Source organism: Pempheris klunzingeri, chromosome 4 (genome assembly GCF_042242105.1).
Source record: "Pempheris klunzingeri isolate RE-2024b chromosome 4, fPemKlu1.hap1, whole genome shotgun sequence".
In the NCBI taxonomy this organism is placed as follows: domain Eukaryota; kingdom Metazoa; phylum Chordata; class Actinopteri; order Acropomatiformes; family Pempheridae; genus Pempheris; species Pempheris klunzingeri.
Window position 1 is genome coordinate 9,305,945 of NC_092015.1, and position 27,631 is coordinate 9,333,575.

Below are 27,631 nucleotides of genomic sequence, written 5' to 3' on the forward strand. Positions count from 1 at the left end.
CCATAGCGCCACATCTGCAATCCATAAACGCCAGCCACTCTCGCTCTCCTACTCCCTCGCCCTCACCGCCTCAATCTCTCACACTCCTCCATTTCACTCTCTCTCTTTCTCTCACCCACTAACTTTTTATTTTAATTTTCGATCTCTATGTATCCCCCTTTTTGCATTCCTTTGACTGCTTCCTCCCACCACTTCTGCTTTTATTCATGCTGAACATCAACTGGCTCTTCCCTTATCTCTCACTCCCTCACTGCCCCTTTTCTCTCCTTCCGTTTCTTTATCCACATCCAACGGAAAAATCTCTCACCCATTATATCTGCAGTGGGAGCCAACTAAGTGTGGTGGCAGTGAACTGGGAACCACAAAACATTCCTGATCCAAACAGCACTAAGTCACCAGCGTTCACGTCTTCTGACGGTGGCCTGTGCCAAACACACACACTTCACTTATGGGCTGGACTCAGCCTTACCACGTTGCAGTTGGTCCCCAAACAGCTAAATGTTTATCTGTTTCAAATTGATAGTGTCAGGGGAAAAATGTAGTGTACGCATCTAAACTCAGTACCATTTTTGTACATGCGTTACTTTAAGAGCATTCTCCATCAAGGGGGTATTGAATTCCCCCTCCCCTCTCCATGAACTGCTGGCCAGCGGAGCACACAACACCCCTCCCATTAGCCTTAACAAGACGTGTTCAACACATCAGTTATTGTGCCCTTGCCTTAATACATGTTAAAAAAAAAATTGTAAAGAAGGAAATGAATTGAGTGTTACCACAAAACTGTCCAGAGCTCCCAGCTTGCCCCCCATGGGCAATAAAGACATTAGTCTTTCTCGATTGTATTATCTTTTTTTCTTTAACTTTTCCACTGTAATCAAATAAAATGCACACAGTGAACTTTTGCTCCCCTTCATTTTCTTGGATCATGTTCTCCTCTCCATCCCAAAGTCTTCACCTTGAGGTTTCTCAGACATATTGGCATGCCTCTGTGGTGCAGTCCCAGCACAGCTTAAGGATGAATCATGTTGCTGCAAGAACTCAGTTTTATGATAAATATTGCATTTCATATATCAGTGTTTTCCTAAGCAAGAAAGCATGGGGCAGGGAAGGACACATTGGAGTGCTTCAGCTTCGGTTTGAAAGCTTCAGAGAGGTCGTGATCTGAATGTGTGTGTGTGTGTTGACTCGAGCTGAAAAGGAGGCTTCAGATCAGGGCAAGACCACCATGGAGAGAGAGCAGGGTGTGTGTGGAGGGGTGTATACTACTGGTAGTGAGCATACTATAAATAGTTCTGCTTTTAGATGTTCAAAAAGAAGAATTGTTCTTGAAGCTGCTCTCTTGCTCTCACACTGATATGCTGGTTGTGTCGTGTAGCTCAAAATAACTTAAACAGGTTTAGAAGTCTTGTCTTTTGTGCCTTGTGTTGTTTCGTACTTTATTAAATTCAGACTAAGTCTGGTGATTAATCAGATCTTGGTGGCCTCCTTTTGTGGAGTCCACTGAGGTCTGTTTGTGATAAAAGCTTACATAAATAAATGAACCTGTCAGACGCAATCTTGAAGGCCACAAGTCAATTATTTAGATATTATGAACAAGATGCTTTTACAACTTGGGAGTTCTTTTTCCATGATTAAAATTCCCCAAATATCAAACATTACCCGTATAATGGTTTTGTCCAAATTGCATTTTAAAATTGGTGCATTTCATTGTGGCAGCAGGTTTTTAGACACATCTGGACGACTTCAAAGAGTTGCCAGCATAATGGGGCTTGACACATGACTAATATAAAAGCTATTGTTGACCTGCCAGTTACTGCGGTAACAGCTCTCATTTGTTTCATCATTAGGTACTCAGCACATACACAGCTATTTGCTCAGTGGTACTCGCTCAAATTTTTTCGCCTATTTCAAGCAAAGTTGAGAGACGATCAAGTGAGGAAGCTTTGTGAACGCTTAATCATCGCTGCCATCTAGTGGCTGAAACAGACTCAGCAGCAAGTTAGAAGCTTTAGAGCAAAATAGAGACGTGAACAAAAATTAAACAGATGATACTTTGGATCAATATATTTTTATTAAATACACATTCCACTTTTTGAAAATGTCATGTGATCACTCACTATGTCTGTTAATACATGCCCTGTGTCTTTATTGCACTATAATGTTGTTCCTCCACTATTCCATGTCCAAGTCGTCCATCTCCACAGTGCTCTCTCTCTTGACCCACGGTAAAGACAAGGGCACATAGGGGTCATATGTCCAGCGAGGATACACTCTCTTGTACAGATTCATCAGGACAGTGTCTTGAGAGCGCAGCTGATTATCAAACACACACTTCATGTGACCATGTGTTCCTGAAAAAAATAAAACATGGCGGGTCAGAATTCACAGGATATAACAGGCATTATTTAAAGAAGCTTTCGACACAGATTTGTTATTAAATTGTCTCACCTAAAGCCTCCTTGATGTGGCCTCTACGACCCCACTTTGTTCTCAGCTCCACTGGCTTGAACCACATGATATCGTCTGTCAAAGCAAGAAACAAGTACAGTAAACCATGAAGTTTAAAGCCACAGAGCATTATGTAATATTCTGTGGTCATAGTAAGATCCTCTTACCCCTGTTAAAGAACATGTAACGGACGACCGCAGAGCGCCGGTTGATTTTGAACGGGTGTCCGCTCAGTACTATCCTCTTCAGCACAACACGCTGAGGGTCACAACTGAGCAGGCTGCCTGTAGCCACCAGGTCCTGGATGCCTAAAAAGAAACAGGAACACAAGGTCAAATAGCAGTACAGAATTTGCTCAAGTGAATAATTAAATAAAACAATTTAACAGACAACAGAATGAACGGTCAAAAGTTTAAAAATCAAGGCAGCCAGACCGCTAATGAAATCTACTTATTTTGGAGCACAGACGGGACTTTTCATCTCACCATCATTCCTTTGTTTGAAGAGCAGGACTCCCGCAGGGGAGAAGGTGATGGGGGCGTACACAGACACCACGATGGGGGCATCTGGCCTTAGGAAGCGCTCCATCTTGTGCTTGTCAGCTAGGGAAGAGCAGAGACAAGTTCAACAGTCAATAATTCATTCGCTACCGTGTATCCAGGAGCTGAATCCATTTCAGACCATTTGCTTCTACCACAGTTCTGCTGATATATTTTTGAATAGAAGGAACAGCAAATCCATAATGTTATCGAAAGACAACTAATTGGTGCTGCGTAACACTGCGTCTTAACCAGAAAATCAAGCAGGACACTGAATCCACTGCCTTCTAAGTGACTGTGCGCTGCATTGGATACGAGCGTCACTAAAATCATCTTCATTCACCTCGGCGTCTTGGGCGTCCTTTCAAAGTGACAATCGTTACAGTTACATGTTGAAGCCAATGCAAGAGGCCCCGTCACAACAGACAGTGTCACAGTAAAGCTCATGTCTGTGTTTTTGCACACTAGCCGATGCTTGGTGATGTAGTGAATACTGTGCTCTACCCGAGGTGTGCTGAGAGAAGATGGGAGAGGCCCGGAACCTCCGAAATCCACAGTGGAAGACCAGCTCCTCTTTAGATTTGATCGGCTCTGTATTGCTGGGGTGTCTCCTAACCAAGAGGTGCATCACGGACATCTGTGCACAGAGGACAAAATGATGAGGCCAGAGAGGTCGATAACTGTATGACTTAATGACTTATAAGTGTCCATTTGAAACAAAGGCTCTCTGGGTCAGAACCATGGATCGTACCTTCTGTTCATGGGGCAAGAGAGACACCAACATCAGAGGTCTGCCAGACTGGACACTCTCCATCACAGAAAAAGGCACATCAACGATGTGCAGCGTAACGTACCAGCCCACCTGAAACAGAAGGGGCAACAGAGACAGTGAGGCCACAAATCTCAGCTCAAAACTGCATGTGCAAATAGGGACAATCTTTTTTTTTTTTTACCATGGCTCCCTCCTCCTCAGCTGCAGCCTCGGCTAATATGCGGTGGCGAGTGCGTTCAAAATTCTGGAACTGGAAGATTCGTGAGTAGTTGAGAGGCAGGTTCTCCATGGGGTCCCATGGTGAGGAGCGGAAACTTTTTAGGCCTCTGTAGCGCTGGAATCTAGACACAGAGGACAGCAACAGGGTTAAATGCTTCAATGATCAAACTGTATTAACAAAAAAAAAAAAAAGGCCTAAATTCACAATACTTGCATATTTATTCCTCGTGCTACACATAAAGAGGACTAACCTGATTCTGGCAGACATGTCGAGAGGTGTGTCCACCTCATCAGGGAACATTTCATTGGCTCGAGCTTCACGGTAGCGTTTAAGGCCTTCCTCTTCAGCAGCCTCGTCCATGTGCGCATCATATCGCTGATCTGCTCCAGCTCGCTCTGTGGAACACACCTCCTCCTCCTCCTCCTCATCCTCTTCTGAGGCACAGTCCGACCCTGGCTCCTAAGTAGAGAGGATACAGTACAATTTACTGCAATTTACATGAACGTTTGGCCTTTCATTTCATTTGAGGTGCCTCCAACCCCATTGTTCTGGGGAGGATCCACACATCTCAGAGCTATTCTGTATCTGGAAACTTAGAAAATAAAAACAAAACTATTTGCATCCCCAGATACCACTAGAGGCAGGGGTTTCTTTTGTAAATTGGGTGAGCATATCTGTTAACTCTAACAACATTGCTTGTGGTTTCACCTGCTCCAACAATGAGCTACCTCAAAGATTTCAGTTTCGAATCCTGTTGTGCATACAACACCAAATCCAGATATATGCTGAGCAACAGGTGTTTTGCTTGTCTCTTGCTGCTCTGTTTAACCAATACTGTTGTTGCACTCAACTGTTTTACAAAGGAACTTTTCATACATATATATGCAACTTTTTTTTCTCAAATTCCACAAAGCAGCTTTTTCTGAATTGCAGCGCCGACATTTTACAAACAATGACCAGGCGCACTTGTCGGGAACACAAGCACAGTCAAAGAGATTCTAAGTATAGAAATTGTAATTGTATAAAAGCCAAACATAAACAAGACTAACCCAGCCACAATTTGTACTGTGCATAATAGTGTGTGTGTGTGTGTGTGTGTGTGTGTCTGTGTGTTGCCAGAATTCAAACTATGGGAATCCCTGGTTTGCATATATCTAAATTGTGTGTCTACCAACGACCGTCTCCGGCGTTGACATGCTGACATTCACTCTCACAATTTCTACAAATTCAACTTCCATGGGAAATATGTATTTTTATGAGGAAATGAGTCATCACAGACAACATGCATTACAATGCTCCATCACCTGGCAAATTGCAGGCAGAGCCAGACACATCAGGGGAAAGCACTCAGCATGGGGCTGATTCACAACCTCCCAGACATCCCAGCTGCAATAATAATAATCGTTATCATTTGAAGTACCCTTTCCCCTATTGTTACCCTCCTCTAAATACCTATTCCTGTGCGCTAACCTTGACATCAAACGCATGCTAATAACAATTACAGATCGCAATAAACCCATTGCATAAGGAGAGCTTCCCCGACTTCTTTTCAAGCGGAGCTGGAAACAAATAAATGGTCGACCGCTCCCTTCGTCCAGACAGGAAGTTCTGTTCACAGGACAGGAAGACAGGAGGCTTCTCTCGGGACTCGTGCTCCAAACACTATTGTTGTGGTGAGCAGCCTGGCACTGAAGGCCAGAGACAGACACTGAGAAAACAAACAGTGCCTCTCACTTACGAGGTGCACTGACTGTGGGTCACGTATGCACCGCGACGGCCCCGGAACCATCGACACCTCTCCACGGGTTACTGTCCTCGTCATCCTCCGGAGGACTTCAGTAACCTGAACCCAGCCATACTGTTGCCATGACAACAAGGAAACAAACTAATCCTAAAAGGGTATGTTCAGGCTTAACTTGTGCTGAGACAATTAATTGATAAAATTAACAATTAACTCTGAAATGAAAATGAAAAGTTGTGGGGGGGAAAAAAAGATTAACAATTAACAACAATTTTAACAACTCATTTAATTAACAACTGAATTATAGTTTCAGCAATTTATCAAATGCCAATGTTTCTTGTTGTGATTTTTCCTTGCCACTGCCTCTTTAATCACATTCGGGCCTGATCTTAAACGGAGCCATTCAGCTGTAAAAACAAGTCTCAAGCTGAAATTATATTAATTGCCAAAGTATAAACATACACGGTAATCTGACCACGCACCTCATGTCGTCAGTGTCCCTGGCCAAGCTTTAAAATATGCCTCAAAATGCTTTCTGTTCGTACCTGAGAGTTATTCTCTTCATCATCTCCGTCCATGGCCTCGTCCAACATGTCGTCATTATCGTCGTCGTCGTCACTGCTTTCTTCATCCGTTTCTCCGTTCCCCTCGTCGTCTTCATCAACAATCCATGTGGCCTGGTAGTCTGACGTTCCTTTAGGGACCTTCATCACCCGTTTGTTCTTCCTGGCCTCTAAACAGCCGAGAGAAACATCAGAAAAACAGTTCGAATCTTATTGAGCCGGGTTTAATGGTATATGGCCAAACAAACCCTATTTTAATCCAGGGACATGAGGCAGATGTAAACACCACCTCAATACAAATGTTTTTACAGTCAATCAGGTGTGACTGCCCTAACATAAATGAGGCTGCGACCCTGACACTGATCCACATTTAATCCTCATCTGACCAGTTATATCCCCTTCAAATGCCTGAATGTCTGAACTGTGTTTCTGCACCTTCAGCTTCCAGCAGCTCTGTCTCTGTTGGCCACGTCTGCTCTCCGTCCATGGGGTCCACCTCAGCCTCCGTCTGTAGATTCTCCCTGCTGGCTGGGTCTGCTTTCATGAGCACCCGCACCGGAGCCTCATCCTCACCTCCATCCTGTTGGAAAAACAGATGACTGGGGTAAATGCTTAAAGCTTAAACACAATGGCAAAATATATATAGGTTATTGTACAGCCAAGTTATCATTTGTGAATTTGAAGAAATCTCTGTTGAAGCTGATTTTAAATGTGGTCTAAGACATTTGGACCCCACTGTATTTATGCATACATTGTAATTAAATACATGTGAGGACATATTTTTTCCTATTTCTAGGAAACAGAATTCTTTTGCATTTTGGGATTTTAAGAAAGTTGACCTATAACCATATGAATGTATCGTATAATCACCTACCAGCATGTCAACTTCTCCTCCTTTACCAGGCTTTGCTGGTCTGGCTGTTGTTAAGCTGAAGGGAAGAGGGTCTGACGGAGCATCAATCTGACTGAGCTGAAAGTCTCCATGTCCACTGATGTGCACCAGTCTGTCAACCAGTAGAGGACGGCCACGGACGTACCCGGAGACGCAGAGGGTGCCCAGGCCTGTGGGGCCACCACCTGTCCCCTCTGCAGGGCTGTTGGGTGTAAAAGTGGCATGCTGAGCCAAAAGATGGGAACGTCTGGAGCGGAAACCGAGCTTTCGCTGTCTCTGAGTGCCCAGGTGTCTGAGGAGTAGAGTGGCATCCTGCTCCGAGTCCAGAGGGAAGAGACGGGCATCAGGGAAACGGATCTCTGTGATTTTTGACAGAGCTCTCCTGGACTCAACCCTCTTCTTCACCGGAAGATCAGACACACCCTGACACACCAGAGCTACAGGAGGTGAGTTAAGGGGAGACAAGGGCTTAAAAAATGTGCACCGCAAAAGAAATCAACATAAGTCAGAAATTATGTATAAAATCTACAACAGCAGTCTATCAATGGACGAGTAGAAAAGTTCCAGCAGTGTGATCAGTTTTATACCCACCATGGCTGGGGAGGCCCTGGGCAAAGAGGCAGGAGAGACAGTAGTCTCCATAGCTGTCCCAACCTTCAGTAGAGTCCAACACAAATACAAGGCTGTCTGCAACCTTTGCCACATCCAGCAGGGAGTGCATCTCAGCTGTGCAAAGAAACCATTACAGAAGCTTCAGAATGAGACAACATAATGCTCATGAGAAACACACCAAAACTGCCTGCGTGACACGGCAAACACATCTTTGAACTGTTTCACATGAGTGACTTATTTAAGAAATTGCTGGCTCAATGAAACATCACCTTGCCTTGCTCTTAAAAACTATTTCAGAGGGGAAAACACTGCAAATAAGAATGTGTGGCTCTTCTTTGATATTCTTGGAGGAGGAGGATTTTTTATAAGCCTTTTTGAACTGATGTTCTTGTGCTATTCCATTGTATGTAAGCCTTTATTTTCATGTTTTAAACAACTACGCAGAAGATGTGTAGTCAGACTGAATTGATTTGGTGCAAGTGTTTTTTTAATGTATGTGTTGTTATGTATTTATATGTGAAAAACTAATGAACACATTCATTTAAATCAGGTTTTAGTCACATCACGAGGGTCTGCAACACGATTCATGCAAGAATTAACGTCATTTAACAGTCGAGTTTGCTTTTCCATACCACTCAATGCTTACCAGTGCTCTGGCTTAGAAAGATGAACCTCTGTTTAAAACGAGGCAAAATCAGCCCAAAACTGTCGCTGATGCCACTGATGCACTGCTCCTGATGTATGACACCCCCGGCATCCTCCCCACGTAGCAGTTTGGTAACAGCACTGGCATCGACTCCCGCATGGAGGGCCACCACTGCGACCAAATGAGGAGGGCCGTCTCTGCTGCCTAGACGTCGCTTTTCTGTTAAGACCTTAAAAAAAAAAGAAAAGAAAAAAAAAAAGACAGGATATGTGGAAACTCTGCAGCATTAATCAAGATTCTTCCTGTGAAATTAAAAAATTACCATGTCTTTCTTATTCCTGCGTAGTTGGTTGGCTTTGTGCCGTCTGTCCATCCTCTTTTGCTCCTTCCTCTGTTTTTTGGTAAGGGCCGTCACCGACACTCTCCCTGCGAGACAGTTCAACACAAGTATTGATTACCATGTCGTACAAGATCTTAAGTAAAATGGTAAATATATATGTGGTTGCACACATCCAAAGGCAGATTTGGATGCCGTATTGGAAGATACCTCATTGTATTTGCGCCGTATAAAAGACAAATTACAAAACAATGTCTCAACTCTGCCCAGAACAACGTGACAAAATTACGACCACTGGCTCCTTGGTTTTACTTTTGTCCAATGCTTTCTGGCACGTTATTAGCGTATGATGCTATTCTATTTAGTACCATGTGCATGCCCAGTTTAGTGTATAACTGCATTCTAAGATAGCCTTATAATAATAGACAAGATCTTCTGCTACAATAATTTTTCTGGTGCCTTCTGCAGTCCTGCATCGCTCTGCTGCAACATGTCAACACATACAAGTAAACACAGATGTTGATTTGCATAAACCAAAACCTGTGTTTGGTAGCTTATGATGGTCATTTTATTTTTTTTAATGTATGAGGGAGGCAATACTTTTTGTCTCAATGCTGTAATGGATTGTATAACCGTGTGCAGCGTCCACCTTACTGTGTCTCTGTGCATGAATGCAGATTATAGACACAAAAACAAGTGCACCGTGTATCACCTCAGAAATTACCAGAGACCAATTAACACCTCTCTTAATTCGTAACCACAAAAACTGAACATATGCAGGGGAGTTCATATTTACTTAAAATAATAATCATGTATAAATTACTAACTTAGAGATAGAGGCACATGGACATTAGTTCAGATTTTGTGAAGCAACAGCTTGTCAGACAAGTAGACATTGACAGACATAAGTGATCATAAAAAAATACATGCATGTAAAGTTGTGAGAAATGAAAAACACCAATAAATAATATTGACAATATTTTCTTCCAACGAGCTCGCTAAGAGTTCCGATAGTATGACAACTGCTGTTGTTGTTCTGGGAGCCCTGATTGGTTCCCTTGTGCTTTAAATGGTCACAGGTCAACAGGAGGAAAAAGTATACCAACACTTTAGGTGGTTTTACGCAATTTCTAACAAAGCAACGTATAAAAAGACTTAACGTACATGTAACACATAGTGTATGGAGTTGAAATTCACTATAAGAATGAACACGTGTGTTTGCAGAGCCGTGACTACATAGCCACAAGCTAACACACCACAGCTAACACCACTTGTTAAGTACTGATTCGTAATTGAACGCCGCTTACCTTTGTTTTCTCTCTCAATTTCACCTTTCGTCCGGTGCTTGCCATGTTTATGACCTTTATTTTTCTGTTTATATACGCCGGGTCTGTGGCCCTGTTGTTTTTCCACATTCGCAGCCATTTCCACCATGTGGGTAACGTAAGGCCATTTGCTTCCGCACTCGCGCTCTGCGTCATGACAGAGGCGCGTCTTCACAGTTTCCGGTAGGTGTCTTCTTCAAAATAAAAGCCTAAATTATGATTACGTGAACTTTAAGTTTTCTTCTCAATACAATGCATACAAATGTGAATAAACATGAACACAAATTATATTGTATACTATGTGTTTGCAGGGTTTGTATGTTTCTGACCACGTTCATCATCCTTTTATGTTTAATCCTATTTCACATCGTTGTATGATGATCAATCCTAAACACGTTCATTCAGAGAACAGGTTTCTGTTGTAGCAGCAAGTTTAAAATGGGTCTCTTTGTTTTACCCATACCCATGCAGTATAACTAAGCCTGGGAAATGCTCCAGGCCTCAAACACAACAACATTCACGGGTAGGTTACTACAGGTTGCTATCACTTACATCTTTCAACCCCTTTGCTGTAGTGAGAAAGCCTGCTACACCTGTCAACTACTGCATGTAAGAACATGTGTACATGTCTAGCCAACCACCATCAATCAATTTATGGCTTTCACCAGTTAAGTGAAAAAACAAGTCTTATTTGCTCATTTTAAAGTTACTGTAAGTGGCAGTTATCTGAAGATATGCTTTGTTTCTGCTCACAGTATGGTGACATTACTGTTACCCACCTGAATGACCGATTATTGGCTTTATTTCTCGCAGTACCTACCAGCATGGCCATATATTCTGTGTATCCTGCGAATACCCTTATTACTGAGCAAAAAAACTTAATTGTATCACAAAAAAACCCATTAGTGACTTCAACACTGAAAGTGCAGTTTTATATCTGGAACCCATTGTCACCTTAAAGAAGAAGTATTAGGAGATCAGAACAGATGAAAGAGAAAAAGGAAAGAACAAAGAGGAAATCTAAAATGTACAATTACATTCCTGGTAACTGAGTAGTGTGTAATATGAAACAAGAAATCTTCTTATACATCCACATCATAAGTTTCTATTCTATATCATGATAATTATTCTGATTATTAAGTACCTTCATTTTCCACTGAAAGTAAACTGACTGAGCTTATATATTATTTTTAGATTTCTAGAATTAGGAGTCCACTCTTTGGTTTGCAGTTAATTCCTTATATGGCCAACCTTTTCCATGGTCTGAACTATAATGGGCTCAAAATAGCCAAACATAATACTGTCACTTTGAGGATCTCCTGTCTTCATGAAGAAGCTCCAAGTTGTGCAACACACACGCAGCACCAGTCACATGTGGCACCCTCAGAGGAGGAAGTTTGCCAAAAGTAAAGCAGCCTCCTCCACTCACACATAAGCAGATCCAAAAGCCCTCTGAGAACCAACATGAGTAGAGCTTTGCCATTTGTTGGCTTTGCAGACAGACATGTTATTATACAAGCTGAGTTACCATGCAGATAGTAATGGATGGAGAGAGATGGTTTACAGCTTGAAGGGGAGGCTACAGGGGTTTCCTCTGTACACTGTTACATCATGCACGAGCCCACCAAATGCAGAGAATGCATTAGTAAACAATAGCTGACTATCTTGCAATGTCTGAAGGGGAAAAAAATGCATAATCTCAGTATGCTGATCAAGGATTCTTTGCCACCAGTCACCTTTAGATATCCAGTTTTGAGGAAGTTTTCATTTATGCTGCCAATTAATATGAACTTTTTAGAAATTCAGTAGTTTCTTATCTTCAGATCAGCTATGCCAAGTGGCTGATGCTGTCAAAGTATCTGATTTAAATCCTAAGTACTGCTCTTTGGCCTTTCAACAGCGAGCCGACAATCGAGAATTGCCAGCGTAGGGCACACAGTGCTTCGGTGAAGTACTGTTTAAATCCCTGGTTTGGACCATTAAAGTATCATCCTGTGAATGTGTGTCTGTGTTTTGAATTTTGTTGTTATGGGGGTCAGAAAAATTTGCTTATGGACTGATGTAGGATAGATAAAGGGATACTGCAAAGCTTATTTGCTGCCAGTGAATATACATTTTATTCAAAAATAATGATTATTTTAAAGCAAAATGTCAGTTTGCTAATAATATGTATGGTACCCAGAGAGTGAATATTATGCTTTATTACATTTTCCTCATTGCCACCATCAAGTAAAACAATTTCCACTTGAACATAAGAAATAAAAGCCTGTAAATGAATAATATGAAAGACTTAAATTGGAAAATGATGATGAAATATGCAGCTAATAGAAGCCAGAGGAGATATGGTGATGTGTAATGTGATAATATAACTTCTCCATGGTGTATTTACATGACTGTAATAATTTAAGTCAGAAACACGGTGTAGCCTGAAAACAATATGAGGAGATACTACAGCAAAAGTGAACAAAAAGTTTATTGTTTACTTTTCTATATCTTATAGGCCTTAGTAGTGTTTCTTATTAATCACGTCTCCGCCTCTGGATGTTTTTGGGTCAGAGAGAGTTTACTGCAACTCCAGCAGGCAGCAGGCAGGCAGGGCGGAACTGCTGTGTGCAGTATGTGGAAGGAAGACGGACAGCCAGCCAGAGCCGCTGCTTTCACCCAGCAGCTGCGTTGTTAACATGCCAGTGAGCTAGGTTAACTCCCCGGTTTTTCTAACGACGCCGCGGCTCGTTTCTGGGTGTTTTTTTGGAGGAGTTTGAACTTCCCTGACATCCTCCCCAGCGTGTTTTCACGAAGGGAGGCGGCGGTGGAGCGCTCGGCAGCCATCTTTGGACCTGCCTGGGAGTGGGATTCAACTACTCTGGCACCCCAGTTACTTCGAGGGTGGGGATTTTTAACCTGTAATAATTCTCAAATCTGTGTGTTATAATCGACTGACAGCGTTAAGAATCGCAAGGATTTAGCGTACGAAATTACCGCACCGGGGATGAAACAGGAAGGACACATTTATAATCCCAAACTGTGTTGAATTACACGACATTCAGCACAGTGGTGAAACCTGGCCTGTCAGGAGAGGGTGAGTTCCAGCTAACTGGGCTAAGCTAACTTAGCAAACATCACAGTGGTTAGCTTGCTAATTTAGCAATTTCTGGTTAATGACTCTTAAAAGTTGGTTTCATTTCACATCGTTCGTGTAGTTGCTCAGCTGCTGAGGAAGTAAACACACCGCCAACACTGCGTGGACTGTTTGATCATATGACACGTAACTTAGCTTAGCTAGCGTCAAGTTTGGTGTGTAGCTAACATTACAGTCAACGTTGGCTAGTTGGGAGCTGCTGAAACCTCTGCTTTGAGAGTGTTGTTCCTTTTTATACTTTTACTTTCTTGTGTGACAGCTGAGACAGTTATTGGAAACTGATAACTTTCAGAAAATCCCACTAAGTGCTCTCCCTAACTCCACTTTTGTGTTGCAACTCCAGTGAGGTCTTACCTAGCCACAGGTAACTTACAACGCAGCAGGTAAGCCAGAGCTACTAGTTAAAGCCAGAAATTATAGTTTTGCCTTTGCTGTATGGCAAACCCCGGTCATTTAATAGTGGTTTTAATTTTTTTTCACAGCAACAACAATACTGTGTCTGCAAGTGCCTACCTAGATCCACTCCACAAACTCTGATTAGGCTCAATTGCCACCATACTTAATCAATGTACTGTAATGTAGGCCTGTACATAAACACATAATGGCTAACTTTTGTTTTTGGTTCTTTGTCATGGGTGATAAAGACAAAGGAAACAGTGGTGGTTAACACTGAATGATGATGTGGTTTTTGTGCTATGGAAAAGGACATTACGTAACTGACTGACATTACTGAGAAGTTTAGCCTACATTGCCTACAGATTTCTAAAAAAAATGGACACTTGCATTTTTGGTTTGTATGATTTGAAAAAAAAAAAAAAAAAAAAGCTCTAGAAATGTTGTGTCACTCTGTCTGAAATGGCAGTGCATGTCTGAAAGCATGCCATTGCTAATAAGTCAAGACAGCCAGATAATCACAAGTCAAAATACTCATCAGGGCCCCCTCCTACCTCCCTATAGTTGTGCGAACAGGAAATGCTGAGAAATTCAGCGCAGTGAGGACATACATTGGGAATTCCAGCCCTCCAGCTTTGTTGTCCTGTCCTGCTGCATTCTTGTGCATGTGTGTGTGCTAGTTGGAACGCAAGGGTGTTTTATGAAGGTATCAGTTATCATCACTCACTTTTGTGCTCATGTGTCCACTGTTGAAAATGCCATCATGAGATATGACAACAAGGCTCATTCATGAGCAACAATGTAGTAAAGAACAATGGCAATAAAGAGGCACAGTCCCACATGGTAATGAGGCTTTATTTCAGGGCCGTGGCTGCATCTGTGTGGAATAGTGAGTTGTTCAGTGTTGTTGTGAGACAAAAGATGTCTGCTTGAACTGGGGGCTGTTTCTCCCAGGCTGGGAAAGAAGTCTTGTGACTCTAGCGTCAGCTCTGCATCTGTTTGCAGCTGATCATCTGAGCCGCATGGACTCAGTAAACTTTCCTCAGTGATCTTTTACAGTCTACATGTGTTGTACAACAGTAAAGCTTTAACAGAGTATTTAATAGGCAGCTCATATCTAGTAGTTCAAGTATGGAGTCATGGTGTTGTGGAGCTATGCTTTATTCTATCCATTTCTCTAATTTGAATTTAAAGAATAAGTTGACCTAAAACAATAAGAAACAAACATGGAAAAACACACATATTCCCTCATATTCCTGGTGTTATCTAGTCATGGTCACAGTTTTGGTTTTCCATGGTGAGATTTTAATATAAGGTTAATCTACATAATTTTTTTAATGTAATTTTTTTTAAGAAAACAGTTCACTATGACATGTTTCTAGTAAGGTTGATGGATTATCCTGAGTACCAAGGACACTATATTTGGAAAGGCACGCTGCTTTGTAAGCTTTTCAAATGTTATTTTTCTACATGGTAGGCTAGATTGTATTTGAGTGTTGCAGATGCGGATATCTCAAAACTAGGGCGAATAAAACCAGAACTATCAGCATGGCAAGGAACCACTATAGACAACTGGCAATAGGTGTTTTTTTTGTTATCATGGGTTAACAGCCCTTTTAATCAAGCAAAGGAAGGTTATATGGACAATGTTTGTCATGTTTGAGAACGTGTTTACCAAGTACTTACAGGTTTAACAAGTAGTCCTATCACTGGAATGCTTTGTTTCAGTTCAGCCATCTCTCCGTCAGAAAGCGAGGCAGCTGGTTGTTACCTTGGTGTCTTTGTTTAAGCTGGAGATTGTCTGCTGCGAGATGGTTCTTTGTGTCCTCATCTGTCGGACTACATAGCAGTCACTGAAGGTGTGAGGGGAGGCTGTCAGAACACAGCCCACTGATTTCCTTACTGTAGTTGCTGTTACTATGGAAACAGGAGACTTATCTCCTACTACCTTCGGGTTTCCGGCTAGCCGCTCTCCACATTTGCACCTGACATCATGATTTTGTTTAGCCTTGGCATACTTACGTTAATAGAGCATATGGGCAGTCAGGTTGGGCAGATGTTTCACTTACCTGGTGTTTCACATTACCTTTCACTGTAACATACAGAATTGAAAATAATGTAACATAAAAGTGTAAAGGAACTTATTGGGAAGGTAGAGAATATGTGAAGCTAACTCCAAGAAAACATAACAAACAATCTGCTGCTGTTGTGTTTTTTTTTTTCAGTGTACTCATTCTTGTTTTTCCTTATTTTTTCAGCTCTGAACACATATGAGACCGCTGTCCTGCAGATGAGCCATCGGTGGGGGCTGTCAAGTCGCTGTCGCAGACCCAGATAGTTCCTGGCGTCAGCGGCATTGCCCCCCACTCCCCATTATGCCCAATAGCAGTCGGGCGGGGAGCCTGAAGGACCCCGAAATTGCAGAGCTGTTCTTCAAGGAGGACCCAGAAAAGCTCTACGCAGACCTGCGTGAGATTGGACATGGCAGCTTTGGTGCTGTATATTTTGTGAGTATCTCACTATAATAGTCAATGTTCCAAGCCTGAGGCAATGTTCAGTCTGGCCCTGTTCCTGTTCATACCTGGCATTAACATACACATGGGTGAACCAATCCCAAGTGGACATCTCTAAGTACTGGTGAGAGACGCTTTGAGGACACATTGAGATCTGATTGCTCAGACCACAGTCAGAGGTGATCTGGACTGCATATGGTCACATTGTTTTAGAAGTATGTGCGCGTTTGTGTCTTAGGCCACATCGAAAGACAGACTACTCAACTTAAGTCCTCTGTGTAAGCATATAATAAGGTGATTTTAACTAACTTACTATCAGAATTTAAATTATCTCTAGAATTTGCACCCTACTTTGCATTTAGAGATATTTCTGGTGGAGCAGCATGTCTGGATGTGCTTTGCTAATCTGCATGAGTGACAAGTGAATTTTAAATCCTTAATGTGTCTTTTCCATGGACACCCTGACACCCTGCGTCCTTGCTCTCCTTTCTCCATAGTCCTGCCCACCAGAACTTCGCTTTGTGCTTCATAAGAGCGCTGAATGTTATACAGTGATATAGGAGATAATTAATAATAATGTTAAACAGGATATGATGCGGTGATATTGTCACACCACACACAGATAGACTTTTAAAAGGGAGCCACTGTTTGAATAGAGGAGACATTCCTTTTTAATAGATTTTTAAATGTGTAACTATTTTAAATAAAAGGCAGATACTCTTCTATAAATGTTTGCTCAAATTATGTATGTGTTTATTTGCATGTAGAGTGTGGAAGGGAGATCTGATCATTAGTGGGTGATGTAAAATGGTGTAGTTAAAGCTGCCCACTTGTGATCAGATCACCCAAGACACAGAGGGGACACACAGAGGGGTCTGGTAAAAAAAGATAACGGGTTGTCAGTGCAGAAAAGTTAAGCCTCTCTTAGTCAATCAATTGCCTTCAAGCGCATAGTCCCATAGTAACATGAACAGCTACTGCAGTGTGAATGTGTTTTAGCCTGTCAAGTCTATATAGAATTGGCCTGAAGATCTTGGTTTGTAGCCTTGCAGGATGATACTGATAAAGCCCTCTGTTTTGGTTCAGTATTGAGTAAATTGAGGACACCACAAAGGCCTTTAGATTATTTTAAACATCTTAGAATATTTCAGTGTGTCAGCCTTGAATCCAGCAAATTATTGAACCGCCAAACTTTACAGGACAAATCAATTATTGTGATAAGCTGGGATTGTGATGGTATATTTTCATCTGAATATCTTTGAAAAGGTGATATTGTGGGTGAGATATGTTGACTAAAATGGGTTCAACCAGCAGTTGAAAGCATTTATTGCTTGCAAAGAATTGTATCACCAGTCACAGTTTGTTGTTTTTACACAGTGCTATGTTTCCCTAACAGCTATGTTGAGTCTGCATAGTTTGACTTCTAATGTTCATCATGTAGTCGAGTTGAGACTGTGTGTCATAATGGTTGTGGCATGGCTGTGGAGGTCGCATACAGAAAGTGCTGATTTTGATAATGGAAAAAAACAAATAATAAAAGGCAAATAATACAGACGAGTATCTCAAGATATTAAATCATTGGTAAAGTTATGAAGTGAGTATGATGATCACACCAATATGTGTTGTGCTTATCATTCAGGCACGGGATGTGCGGACAAATGAGGTGGTGGCCATCAAGAAGATGTCTTACAGTGGAAAGCAGTCCACAGAGGTACGACATGCAAAAGTTACTTACTCATGAATGTAGTTTTGTTCATTGTTTTTTTTTTTTTTCATTGTTTTTTTTTTTACTATTTTTACAGAAATGGCAAGACATAATCAAGGAGGTGAAATTCCTGCAGAGGATACAACACCCAAACAGCATAGAGTACAAAGGATGTTACCTGCGAGAGCACACTGCCTGGGTGAGATTTCACGAGAGTGTCTGTGATGACGATGACGACACTGTATGACTAAAACGTTACCCCTTGATTTAGAAAGAAAAAGAAAAAATTCACACAAAACACTCTGTTTTGCTGCAGCTGGTGATGGAGTATTGTCTCGGCTCCGCTTCAGATTTGTTAGAAGGTGAGTTGAAAACTTTCAGACTCCCGATCTTTGCTGCAAGCAGAGAGGGTAGTCTCCGTTTTCAAGTTCATCTTTTCCCTTTTTTCTTGACTTACATCACCCTTGGTAAATGTATCCCCTACAGTTCACAAGAAACCTCTGCAGGAAGTTGAGATAGCTGCAATTACCCATGGTGCTCTTCAAGGGTTGGCCTATCTTCACTCCCACAACATGATTCACCGGTGAGTTTTGGAGCATGCTGGGCATCAAGTGCTTGTGCTCTCAGGCGCTCTGTCCTCTGTGTGGCACTGTAATCATTTCCGTCTATGTGATTGACAGAGATATCAAGGCAGGAAACGTCCTGCTGACCGAGCCGGGGCAGGTTAAACTAGCAGATTTTGGTTCTGCCTCCATCGTCTGTCCTGCCAACTCCTTCGTTGGGACTCCATATTGGTACGCTGCAAAACATTGTTAAAGGTTCCTCTCAGAGCACTTTTTTTTTCATTAAATGGCCTTTAACAAATTCTTATTGTGCTGAATCTGTTTGTTTCCTCAGGATGGCCCCAGAAGTCATTTTAGCTATGGATGAGGGCCAGTATGATGGAAAGGTGGACATTTGGTCTTTGGGAATCACCTGCATTGAATTAGGTACAGTCGCTGTTGTATATGGCCTGATCTAAGATTTAGATTGCATAATTTGCTGAAATTAGCTAACTCTTGTTTAACTTTTACAAACATCTCATAGCCATCATTAATTCAGCTCACTTAGTTGGGCAATAATAATGTTTCTCTTTCTTCTTCTTATAATTGCATTTTTCTTCACAACATCTGACTTCTCGTCGTCACCCGCTACTTTTGCAGCTGAGAGGAAGCCTCCACTGTTCAACATGAATGCAATGAGTGCCTTATACCACATAGCACAGAATGAGAGCCCCATGCTGCAGTCTAGTGAATGGTGAGTCTCGAATTAGAATCTATAAGAGCCGTGCATTGTTTCTAACCCAAACTGAGTTCATAAAATAACTGCAATTCTGTCTTTTTTTTCCATGTTTTTTTTTTCTCGACCAGGACGGATTATTTCCGAAACTTTGTAGATTCTTGCCTTCAGAAATTTCCCCAAGATAGGCCAAACTCTGAGGAGCTTTTAAAGGTAAGAATCAAAAAATGGCTATGACAGACATGATTAATCCCTTCAACCACATTAGAATTCAGGATTTTAATGCAACATGTCTTTTCTGTGTTCTTCCCTCAGCATGCATTTGTCCAACGTGAGCGACCAGAATCTGTTCTAATAGACCTGATAAGTCGGACTAAGGATGCGGTGCGGGAGCTTGACAATCTCCAGTATCGTAAAATGAAGAAGATCTTGTTTCAGGAAGCCCACAATGGCCCCACAACTGAGGCACAAGATGAAGAGGAGGTCTGTCATGTGACTGTTTCAACTGTTTCTAGCTTGCATCTCTGTCTTTCTTCATGTCTTTCATCTCCAGTTCAGCGAGATTGGATTTCATAGTATCATTGACCCTATATTATTAGAGAGCATTGTTGTAAACTTGTTTTTGTAGGAGCCAGAACACAGCGTGGGTAGGACGGGTACAGTGAACAGCGTGGGGAGCAACCAATCCATACCCAGTATGTCAATCAGTGCCAGTTCCCAGAGCAGCTCTGTCAACAGTCTGACAGATGCAGGCGATGACAAGAGTGAGGTGGACATGGAGGGAGATCATACTGTCATGTCCAACAGCTCTGTGATACACCTCAAACCGGTAAGAAGTTCAGCTTCCAGTGCGACCTGCAGTCATGTCCTGTTATAGTATTCAGTGTTTATAGTGTAAATTTGCTAATAGAAATTATCTATCATTACACGATTCCATTTATCAATTTCAAGTACATCATGAGGCATAATTCTGATTGCAGTTTGCAGTGTCTTGTTCTGCTGTTTACATGTTCTTTGCATTTTTGCCCACCTTTCAGGAGGAGGAGACGTATAATGAAGAGTCAGAACCTCATACCCGGCCAACTGAGCCTCAGTCCCCACCTGCACACACTCCACGGCCAAAACGGAACCGCGAACACTTTGCTACCATACGCACAGCCTCAGTGGTAATAACAAAGTTATTGTATTGTCATATCAAATATGAAGATTGCTAAAATAACCGCTTGATAACTAAAATAACTTCTTGTATTATAACTTACTTACCTAGTATTGGCCTTGGCAGAGTTATCTTCTCTCCCTTCTAGTTTTGTATGCAATGAAAAGCGGAACGGTGATCCACCTCGAAACATTCCGCCCATGGATGTGCTCTTTGATTATATATTGTCTTAAAAACCTCACATTTGCACATGAAAGCCTCGCATATATGGTATATAGTTCCCTGAAAACCTTGTTCTTTCCACCCACAACAACATAAAGAGAATCTGTGTCCTGTGTTTGCCAGCTCACTCGCCAGATTAAGGAGCATGAGCAGGATTCTGAGTTAAGGGAGCAGATACTGGGCTACAAACGCATGAGGCGGCAGCACCAGAAACAGCTGATGGCTCTGGAAAACAAGCTGAAGGCTGAGATGGATGAGCACAGACTCCGTCTGGACAAGGAGCTGGAGAACCAGAGGAATAGCTTTGCCCAGGAGATGGAAAAACTGATCAAGAAGCACCAGGCCTCCATGGAGAAAGATGTACGCTTTCAATTTAGTTGTTCGTTCACTTAAAAGTTACAAAACACTGGCTACTAATTTACCAAGAGCAGACTGATTATGATTCACATTTCTCCTTTAGGCAAAAACCTTTAGCAATGACGAAAAGAAGTTCCAACAGCATATTCAGAGTCAGCAGAAGAAAGAGCTCAGCAGCTTCATCGAATCTCAGAAACGGGAGTACAAACTTCGCAAGGAACAACTCAAAGAGGTAGGAGTGTCCAGGCGTTCTTGCACCACACATTAGTCTCTCGAGAACTGTTCTTTTCAGATTACTACCGATCATCTAACAGACATCAGATTGTACTACCAAGTCTCCTCTGCTATTGACCTGGAATCTTGCCTCCATTTAGGAGTTGAACGAAAACCAGTCAACACCCAAGAAAGAAAAGCAGGAGTGGTTGTCCAAGCAGAAGGAGAACTTCCAACACTTCCAAGCAGAGGAAGAAGCAAACTTACAGCGCAGACAGAGGCAGTATCTGGAGCTGGAGTGTCGCAGGTTCAAACGGAGGATCTTGATTGCTCGCCACAATATTGAACAGGACTTAGTGCGTGAGGTCAGTCTCCTACATTGTCCTGCTGTGCCTTAAATGTTATTAATAGTGATTCAGTAATTGACTGATCTTCAGTTCCTGACAGTCTCATCTCTCTGTCTCTCCATGTGCTCATAATTAGGAGTTGAACAAGCGTCAGACCCAGAAGGATCTGGAACATGCCATGCTTCTCCGGCACCACGAGTCCATGCAAGAACTGGAGTTCCGCCAGCTCAACAACATTCAAAAGACGAGGGCTGAGCTGATCCGCCTGCAGCACCAGACGGAGCTCACCAATCAGCAGGAGTACAATAAGAGGAGGGAGAGGGAACTTCGGCGCAAACACGTTATGGAGGTTCGCCAGCAGCCCAAGAGCCTCAAGGTGAGAACTCAGCGTGTGAGCGTGTGTGCATTGAATAATCAGTAGACACTCATTTCAATTATGATAAAATGCTGCTCTAGGTACTTGTAGCATCCGTCTAATATGCAAATCACTATCATTAAAGTCTGCATTAGAATAGTGCGTGTGCAGCTTTTACCTTCCCTTTGGTTAGAGAAATTATTTTAAATAAAAAATAAAATTGAGAGTAGAAGCTGGCCTATACATAATATTCATGTGATGCCTGGTTTTCCAGTTCTATTTGCGTGATCTGAGCCAAAAAAATAGTGTGATTGTACAAAACTAGTATAGATGTGTTGTTTAATGGTGATTTTTAAATATAAAGTAATACACAATTCAAATAATTTCCTCTATAACATAGTCCAAAGAGCTACAGATCAAGAAGCAGTTCCAGGACACTTGCAAGATCCAGACCAGACAGTACAAGGCGCTGAGGAACCATCTGCTGGAAACCACACCAAAGTCAGAGCACAAGGCTGTCCTTAAACGTCTGAAACAGGAGCAGCACCGCAAACTTGCCATCTTGGCAGAGCAGTACGACCACTCAATCAATGAGATGCTTTCCACTCAGGCGGTAAGTCTGGCAATGTTAGGAATAAAGTATTCTAAATGCAACATGCAATCTAAAAACGATCCTACAGTACAGCAACCTTTGTTATATCCTAATCCTGATCTTCTGTCTGTCCTTAGCTACGTCTGGATGAGACTCAGGAGGCTCAGTGCCAAGCCCTACGAATGCAGCTTCAGCAGGAGCTGGAGCTTCTCAACGCCTACCAGAGCAAGATCAAGATGCAGACAGACGCCCAGCATGACCGCGAGAGGAAGGACCTGGAGCAGAGGGTGTCACTCCGAAGAGCCCTGCTGGAACAGAAGGTTCCCCTCTATAACTTACTCTCATATGGACTTTTGCATTGGTCTGATTATTGGCAATATGTGAGTTTTAGAGGTAGCCCAGCACACTCACACAGGTTTTCAGTTGTTTGGTACATTAGAGCTGCTCCGATTGAAGGTGAGCAAAGCTATGCTGGGATCTACATAAGGTCAGCGCACTCTATGTACCAATAAAAATAAATAAATAAATAAATAAATTGTCTAACCCCAACAAGTGCAACAAAATTAACAGGAGGGCAAGAGAGATTTCAGTCAAGAACAGTCTGTTTAGTCTGCTCAGTCCACGAGAGGTTTATTTCAGTAAAATAAGTGAAAACACCTATGGGTGTGCAGGGCCTTTAAGGGTAACTGAACGATGAGCTTTTTTCACATCAGACATTTTGACTCATAGAAGGGCAGGCGCACAGGTTTTACTAATAACACTATGATACATGGTTCTGTTATATTCAAACGTCCCTGTAAGCCATGGCAGTGTAACAGTGAGCCAGTATGCACAAAACTAAAGCAGCTACATGGAATTCAGCCATCATTAATTTCAGCATTTATACCCCTGTGCTTTTCCTTAACAGATTTAAAGTGGATATTAACTTAAGGGAAAAAAATCATCATTAGGAAACAGTTTGCAAATAGCACCACTGTCTGAGGATGAAGACTTCCCTTTTATTCCAAAAAACTGTTTTTATACCTTTATGTTATGGTTTATATTTGCTTAACATGATTCATTAATGCCAGTAAGACACAATGCACTTAAGTCTGTCTGCTAACTGAGAAGCACATACAGTATATGAACCTTGCTATAATCTAACTTGTTTTTATTTTTCTGTAGATTGAGGAGGAGATGTTGTCCTTGCAGAATGAACGCTTGGAGCGAATCCAGAGCCTGCTGGAACGTCAAGCCCGAGAAGTTGAGGCTTTTGACTCGGAGAGTATGCGCCTGGGCTTCAGCAACATGGTGCTATCAAACATCTCCCCAGAGGCCCTCAGCAATAGCTTTCCCGGGGCTCCAGGAAGTTGGAGCCACTATCAGCATCAGCACCCATCTGGGGGCTCTCAAGGGCCACACTGGGGCAGTGGCAGTTTGGGCGCAGGGTCAAGCCACCAAGGCAGCCATCACCACTATCACTCCAGTCCGGGAGGGGCACCTATGCAGCATGGCTGGGGGCAGGGCATGCAGGGAGGTGGGAGTCCTTCACCGTGGGGCCACCCATCAGCAGGAGCCCTGGTCTCCCGCAGCAGTGGAGGTGTACAGAACAGCCCCCAGGCAATGGGGAGGACACCCTCAGGAGGGCGCAGTGAGCAGGCCATGAGCAGGAGTACCAGTGTCACCTCTCAAATATCTAACGGGTCACACCTCTCCTACACATAGATCCTCTGTCAACCCTGGAGTCAGAGTTTGAGCGTGGAGATGTAGAATCCAACAAACACAACAGGACGGAGTATCGGCTGAGCTCTGCTGCTCTGTCTCTCTTCTGCGACACGTCGCCTCCGTTCTCCCGTGTACAGATGTGGATGTGTGATGAAATAAATGTTGCTCAGGTCAAAAGGGCTGAAAGAGACGCAGCCCGTCCTCACAGCAGTTTATCGGCACACATACAGATCCTTAAATTTATGTTACATAAGCAATTTGAGTGTCAACACATAATATTCCCATTTGTTATTATCTACAGCTCTCTCCTACAGAACTTTAAAATATATGTTTTGCGCTATTCACAGCCATTGCTCTCATTTTGCACATGAAACACTGTTAAATCGCCTTTGACATGTGTTAACTATGTCCTTAGAAATGTGGTATCAAACAATCACAGTAAGTTGTTTTTTTAGTTTACCCTCACTCTGCCGATTCATACTCAGTTATACACTGGTCGACTCTCTGATGGTGGTTCGTAATGCAGCAGACATGACTAAAGATGCTTTGCTGTTGTGATACCAGCCTGCTGTAATGGTCATTGTGATAAATTAGATGTCACCTTTTTATTCAGAGGTTTTATTTCACTTGATTTCCTGGTCATCAGCCAAAATGAGTCTTCACAAATTCAGAGCCAAATAAACTAATATTAACTGTTACAGGCTTATGCCAGAACATTACTACAGTGCCTTTTAACCTCTTGATTATAGGAATCGGTCTCAAATGTTTATAGTTTTCATATTTTGAGTTTCATCATCACTTTATCATCAGCACCAGGGGATATTTAGCTCAGTCTATTTTAACACCTGATGTTTTGGTTCCAGAGGTCCCAAATACTTTTCTCAGATTATTATATTCACTGTGTATGCAGCAAAGTTGGTTCAAGTCTTATAAATGGTGAGAAATGAAAAATGACTTGTGTATATCAGTTACTATGTTTTAGGTCTTCAGAGTGGTGGTACTCTAGGGGGGAATTTAGAAACCCTTGCGCTACAAAGAATGTCATTGTACACATTGACAGGAGGGGATGGTGAGGAGGAAAAAAGGAGACTCGTTTGCCTTCAAAAACAATCCTAGTATTGATCTGTTGATTTTTATTAGTGCCTTTTTAAAACTGCTGCCTTTTTCAAAGCACTTTATACAGCTAAATATGTGTAAGATTAATATTTGACTTCTTTACGCAAAGCACCTGGTGGATGAGTGTTTTGTCGGTACGCATGTAGTTAAGTTGGGGAGTGGAGCTAGCTTGTGCTGTGATATTTCTTTTTTTTTATTTTTAAGAGCGATTTCCCAAGTACAGACAAGGCCTAGAGTGTGTGAGCATATGGTATGCGAGTGAAAGCATTTTCCCCCTTTCTGCAGCTTTTTACTGCGTTTTAAAAGCGTTGCTGTTGTTGGTTATCTCCTCTGTGTGTTTATGCTGAATTTTGATTGAATAGAGGGTGTGAGAATACTGCAGTCTTTTTAGATGTGTTTTGGCTACAGTTTCCATAAACTGAACTGAGTTCAATGAAAAGAGTCCATTATGTGCAGGCAGATAGCTTAAGGTAATTGTCATGACCATGACAGCAGGCTTGGCACTACTAAGAAAACTGCAACACAGTTAACAATGTTGGGGCCCACTTGAGTAACACTAAAAATGTAAGAGGTGCTAAGTTAGAAATGTTACACCATCTCATTCGAATCTAAGAACAACAGCGACTGAATCAAGCACGTGGCTCTTATGATGGCATTGTAGCATATACATGTTAGCGTAAAACTGAGTTAACACACACTGAAAATAGCCAAATTCAAAATTAATGTGGCAAAAAAGCACTTAGGTATTCCTCTGACGGCTCTAGCAGCTCCTGATAATACCAATTTCTGTTTTTTGGTCCCATCTCTCTGTTTTCTGGTGAAACATCGTTGGAGAAGTCAGTAACCTTTTAACAGCCTCTCCGTTCAAGTTAGGTTTTCCATTCCCATACAGAAAATTTCTAACACTTTGTTGAAAACTCCTTTAAGGATACTGATCCAGAGATACTAAGGATATATGCTCCCCTGAATCACAAAGCTGGAGTTCAATGTTCATATGTGTATATTTTATGAAAGAAAACATTTAAAAACTAAACTCTCATTTTAAGAAAATAATTTCTAAAACTAACTTTTTATTTAACTGACAGGCCACACTGATATTAGCAAACTCTCAAAGTGAACGTGGTGTTGAGTTGTGTGGACATGGCTCAGTGGAAGATAATCTTGGTTTTGTGTACACAGACAGAAGGCGTCATATGCATGTTTTTACTGTCATCTCCTTAAAAAAAATGCCACTTACTTAGTCAGTCAGCCAGCCGGCCATCTCTGCAGAGTTTGTTCTCCCCCACTGCGCACGTTTGACCGTTTGTCCCCATTCAGTCACCTTTTCAGACGCTTTGTGAATGTCATACTGTGATTTGTCCCTGTCACGTTTGAGGACACGAATGCTGGGGTCGTTCTTTTGGTGTTTTTTTTTTTTTTAATAGGTGGGGATTTAAAATGTCCACATGTATATATCCCATCTAGTGATTAAGTAAGTTACATTTGGTTTGGTCCCAAAACTCTTAAATTTTGAATGCCAAGTGAGTAGTTCCAGCTACTGTGACACAGCAGATTATATTCATCATTTCTTTTCTGATTTGTTGATATTTGATAAAGAAAAGGAGAATGTATTTATCACAATCAGATTCTTACTTTAAGTCAAAGGTCAAGGCCAAGAGTGTGAATGTTAGGCCAATCGAACCTCACATACATGCCAACCTTGTATGCACAATTTTTCTTCACTTTTATGTCAATGTTGTGTGTGAGGGAGTCTGGATACTTTTGTCAATCATCGTCAGTCAAAACATCTTTCCATCAACCTGGATTTTATTTTTCACTTTCATTTTTTTTTTTTTTTGTTACTTTAACTTTGATGTCAAATTTTGTCCTACTGACTGAACACATGCGGGACACCGAATGAGAATCGGCAACAGAAAATGGTGATCCTTTCTATGGTCAAACACTGTGCCATACCAGAGTTGCCAAGCCCAGATACCACTGCATTGTCTCATCTCCATGGTTTTACCCATCATTGGGCTGACGGCATGAAATGTATGAAACATAAAAAACAAGTTTGTTCTGGTCTAGTGGCCAAAGTAAAAAGGCTTGAAAAAGATGACGTGGTGACAGGCAAATTATGAAAAGAGATTGCATTTCTTTGAAGATGTCAGTATTCTTCTTTGGCACATTACCACTACAACTCATAACCTGTATTAAACTGTATAGATGGTGGAACTTGTTATTGAATGTCAGAGAGATTATGAAGATACATAAGAGATGGTAAAGTACTAAAAGTGGATTTAAATTGTGTAAAAATATTCATAAAACAGAATAAAAATAGGATCAAATTTACTATTTTGTTTGTATTATATTTACCATTGTGTTGGCAGAGGGATATTGAACAGAAATCAGCTGTAATAAAGTAATTTTAGTATAACTTGCCTTGTGTTTTTTTTTTTTCTCATTT

The 27,631-nt window shown here is 41.8% G+C and overlaps 2 protein-coding genes across 3 annotated transcripts; one reads left to right on the forward strand and one right to left on the reverse strand.

The window, feature by feature from the left end:
* Positions 1-2,059: 2,059 nt before the first annotated feature.
* On the reverse strand, positions 2,060-10,241 carry tsr1 (TSR1 ribosome maturation factor). The gene is made up of 15 exons (XM_070829716.1): positions 10,078-10,241; positions 8,756-8,859; positions 8,434-8,662; positions 7,767-7,901; positions 7,158-7,612; positions 6,719-6,863; positions 6,266-6,453; positions 4,230-4,438; positions 3,941-4,100; positions 3,739-3,849; positions 3,492-3,624; positions 2,934-3,050; positions 2,616-2,756; positions 2,449-2,523; positions 2,060-2,351 (listed from the first exon to the last, which is right to left on the reverse strand). Exons 1-15 carry the CDS (start codon positions 10,202-10,204, stop codon positions 2,173-2,175), a joined length of 2,508 nt encoding a protein of 835 aa, XP_070685817.1. The 5' UTR covers positions 10,205-10,241; the 3' UTR covers positions 2,060-2,172.
* A 2,481-nt stretch (positions 10,242-12,722) lies between these two features.
* taok1a (TAO kinase 1a) lies at positions 12,723-27,601 on the forward strand. Of its 2 annotated transcripts, none has more exons than XM_070828721.1 (20): positions 12,723-13,174; positions 15,886-16,134; positions 17,780-17,851; positions 17,943-18,044; positions 18,162-18,207; positions 18,332-18,428; positions 18,526-18,639; positions 18,743-18,834; positions 19,048-19,141; positions 19,255-19,336; positions 19,439-19,606; positions 19,752-19,952; positions 20,161-20,289; positions 20,625-20,861; positions 20,962-21,090; positions 21,233-21,436; positions 21,555-21,794; positions 22,174-22,386; positions 22,503-22,685; positions 23,530-27,601. In XM_070828721.1, exons 2-20 carry the CDS (start codon positions 16,003-16,005, stop codon positions 24,067-24,069), a joined length of 3,075 nt encoding a protein of 1,024 aa, XP_070684822.1. In that variant the 5' UTR covers positions 12,723-13,174; positions 15,886-16,002; the 3' UTR covers positions 24,070-27,601. The 2 variants fall into 2 exon arrangements, with proteins under 2 accessions (XP_070684822.1, XP_070684823.1); XM_070828722.1 differs by having other exon boundaries at positions 12,723-12,981.
* Positions 27,602-27,631: the final 30 nt, after the last annotated feature.

What these genes read in the sequence shown, in the direction of transcription:
- tsr1 (XM_070829716.1), bottom strand. Translation starts at nt 10,204, where the DNA reads ATGGTGGAAATGGCTGCGAATGTGGAAAAACAACAGGGCCACAGACCC. An exon ending in CTTCTCTCAGCACACCTCGG is followed by an intron (nt 3,051 to 3,491) that starts GTAGAGCACAGT and finishes GCTCTTCCCTAG; the next exon opens with CTGACAAGCACAAGATGGAG. An exon ending in CTTCAAACAAAGGAATGATG is followed by an intron (nt 2,757 to 2,933) that starts GTGAGATGAAAA and finishes GTTTCTTTTTAG; the next exon opens with GCATCCAGGACCTGGTGGCT.
- taok1a (XM_070828721.1), top strand. Translation starts at nt 16,003, where the DNA reads ATGCCCAATAGCAGTCGGGCGGGGAGCCTGAAGGACCCCGAAATTGCA. An exon ending in GCTTTGGTGCTGTATATTTT is followed by an intron (nt 16,135 to 17,779) that starts GTGAGTATCTCA and finishes CTTATCATTCAG; the next exon opens with GCACGGGATGTGCGGACAAA. An exon ending in CCATACGCACAGCCTCAGTG is followed by an intron (nt 20,290 to 20,624) that starts GTAATAACAAAG and finishes TGTGTTTGCCAG; the next exon opens with CTCACTCGCCAGATTAAGGA.